Source organism: Gymnoscopelus braueri (assembly GCF_963280865.1).
Source record: "Gymnoscopelus braueri genome assembly, chromosome: 3".
NCBI classification, from domain to species: Eukaryota; Metazoa; Chordata; class Actinopteri; order Myctophiformes; family Myctophidae; genus Gymnoscopelus; species Gymnoscopelus braueri.
The window spans coordinates 36199165-36202306 of NC_137612.1; the positions used below are offsets into that span (position 1 = coordinate 36199165).

General features: G+C 41.0%; 1 protein-coding gene across 1 annotated transcript; it reads right to left on the minus strand.

Moving 5' to 3' along the window:
- Window positions 1–951, minus strand: LOC308081907 (uracil nucleotide/cysteinyl leukotriene receptor; the record flags this gene model as incomplete). Its single annotated transcript, XM_080423523.1, has 1 exon — window positions 1–951. The coding sequence occupies one exon, from the start codon at window positions 949–951 to the stop codon at window positions 1–3; it is 951 nt and encodes a 316-aa protein (XP_080279649.1).
- Window positions 952–3142: the final 2191 nt, after the last annotated feature.

Sequence of the window (3142 nt, forward strand, 5' to 3'; positions counted from 1 at the left end):
TTATCTTATTATAATTTGCTGTTCATTTTCCCTGTTTCCATAGAGTAATTTGACAAGCAAATTCCTGTATGCAGTGACCAGGAAGAAATACATGACAGGATCCACAACCCCGCTAACACAGCTCAGAGCGGAAGTGATCCTATTGACTTTTGCTAGAGTTCCAAGTGTTGCTGTTGTCACGTGGCTTTGATGGTGACTTTGAATGAAGATGACGCGACACACATGGTAGGGCACGAAGGCCAACAGGAAGTTGATCATTGTGAGAGCGATCATTCGTACAGCCTTGTCTTTCATTGTCCTCTGACTCCGCTGCTTCAAACTCCTCAGTTTCATTAGGAGGACAACATAGGATAACACTGTGACAAACAGCGGAATACCAAATGCCACAATCGTGGAAACCAAAGCCATGGGGGATGTCCTTTCCAAATACAGTTGGCTACATGCCACGGTCGTATTGTCAATGTTAATGGTTACATTCTTTTTGGACAGAAGTACAGGACTCATGGTCACGATAACTGTGACCCATAATATGCCAACAGCCACCTGAGCATACATAGGCTTCCTGATTGTTTGTGACCTGACAGGTAGACCCACCGCCAAAAGGCGGTCGAGGCTGATGAAAGTCATTAAGTAGAGACTGCAGTACATGTTGAGGTAGAAGAGAAAGCCTACCAGGCGACAGGGGACCTGGCCGAAGGGCCAGTGGCCTGCAGCGAGGTGGTAGACCATACGCATGGGAACAATGAGCATATATGAAAGGTCTGCTAAGGCGAGGTGCCTCAGAAAGACCTTGGAAGAGGAGGTGCGTTCCTGATGATAGAAGGTCCACAGAGCCAAGGCATTGCCAGGCACAGCGACAACAAAAACCAAGAGGTAAAATGTAGCAAAGAGAATGTTTTCTTGGTAGGAATCTCTGGTATAGAAGCCCCATGTCTCCTCAGTGATGTTCATAGCTGTGCAGACAGGTGTCAACCTGGGGCAACAAAAACAGAGATGTACATATACTAATGTTTAACCACTTAACCACAAATCTTTCTAAATAATTTAATAAACATGTAGCACTGCAATGCATTGTGAGATCGTAGGCTATTTTTTAAAGATTTTCAAACTATTTAGATCATAGAACACCGAAGTCCATACGTCACTACCAGTAGAGGGCGCTTTTCGCAGGTTTGTGGCTTTACTTTTTGTGTTGATATCCTCATTGGGGAATCTTAGATTGCTTCATATAAGAACTGTGTTCCAAAAATAAACACGCCACCCCGGCGATTTTACTCATATGGATATAAAGCATCGACTGAAGGTGTAAATGTACACATTTACCCAAAGAGTAACACAATATAAACACTAGAAACGAGTCAAACAACCCAAAGACTACATTTCCCATGAACGCGGCTGCTGTAGGGGATATCAGACCCGGAAGTAGTAGTTCTTAAGACTTTTAAGGCAGAATTCATTCAATTTTCGCCAGAAACAGGCTGTATCAAATATGAATGAATATCATAAACGATGCAGAGCCACCCCCCTGACAAAAATGCCGGGGTGGTGTGTTTATGTTTGGAACACAGTTCTTATATGACGTGATCTAAGATTCCCAAATGGGGATTTCAACACAAAAAATAAAGCCATGAAACCGTGAAACAGCGCCCTCTAGTGGCAGTGACATCAGACTTCAGTGCTCTATTATTATTATTATTATTACTAGTTAACGTCACCAGGCTGGTCCGGTTTAGAAAAAAAGGGCGGAAAAATTGGGTTCCGGTGGTGGGTTCTGTTTCTTTTGTTCCCCACATAATCAATTACTTTAGTATCGCTAGTTGCGCTACGAGTTCGAATAAAACATAGATATACCTAACGATTATTATACCAAAAGAAAATAAATTATTATACCAAACTAAACACATTTTAACTAGGGCAATCATTTTGGAGGTGCACAACACGCTTGGTTCTGGTCATGGGTTCCGGCCACCTGATGACGTAAAGTTCAGGATCAGAAAACCGAAAATGGTATTGATCCCAGGCTAATTATTACTAGATAATCGGTGCCTGTTCGGGTCCTCAACGATGTGCGCAGAGTTTGAAGTCGGTCAATCCCATATATGGGCATAGCAGTCGGATCGGCGGTTCTGGACAGAAGCGGATCTCTGCATATGCCTATTCTTCTGCCTACACATACGTCATGTCCTAGTAAGAGCGAATAGGAGAATGGGATCAATGTCACATGATGCCTTTGCTTAGGCCAAAAAAAACGTCAGCTGTTCCAAAATCGGGCCAAACAAATCGGTTGTATTAGTGGTTGTGGACAACTGCCAATCCAACCTACTCGACGCCAGGCACAGCACTCCCCTCGAGTCGCCGGCGACGCGCACAACAAATTTGAAGTAGGATGGTTCTCGAGATACGTGAACTACAGACACACACACACACGCACGCACACACACACTGATGGACAGACAGAGATTTCGTGCATTTATAGTAGGATTATTATTGTTTTCATTTTTGCCTATAATGACATGACAAATTGAGACACCTTGATGTTAATGGCTGGTTCTTCAAAACTTGCATCCAAGAAAGGGTTAAAACTAAAGCTCAGGTGTATTTCAAGATACTCTGACTAACACTCTGAATGTGAGATTTCCTTCCTCAATGAAACTCATTAACTTCCTCAATGAAACTCAATAAATGTGAGATAACTAAGCCTACACTACACTAGTTAGTTTGTTATGGTAGTAACACACACTACAATAAACTCCACAGAAGACACATTTTCAAAAGCAAAGGTAATGTGGCAACCTGCAGTATGTGTTTTGTTCATTAATTTTATATCATAAACTTGAATTCAATAAATAAAACAGTTCACAATAAAAGACAATGTTCCTATTGTCCCTACCCAATCCCATCCCCCCCTTTTACCTTTACTTCTATAGCTTTTAACCTTTGAACTGGTTTCCTAATAAAGGTTTTTTATTTTGTTGTTTTGTAAAGCGACTTTGAGTACCCAGAAAAGCTGTATAAATTGTTTGTATTATTATTATTATTATTATTATTATTATTATTATTAAACAAATGTAGAGAAAAACAGCCAACAATTAGATGACAAGAGTAAATATAGTTTGTGTTTTCCTTAGGTAAATAATATGTT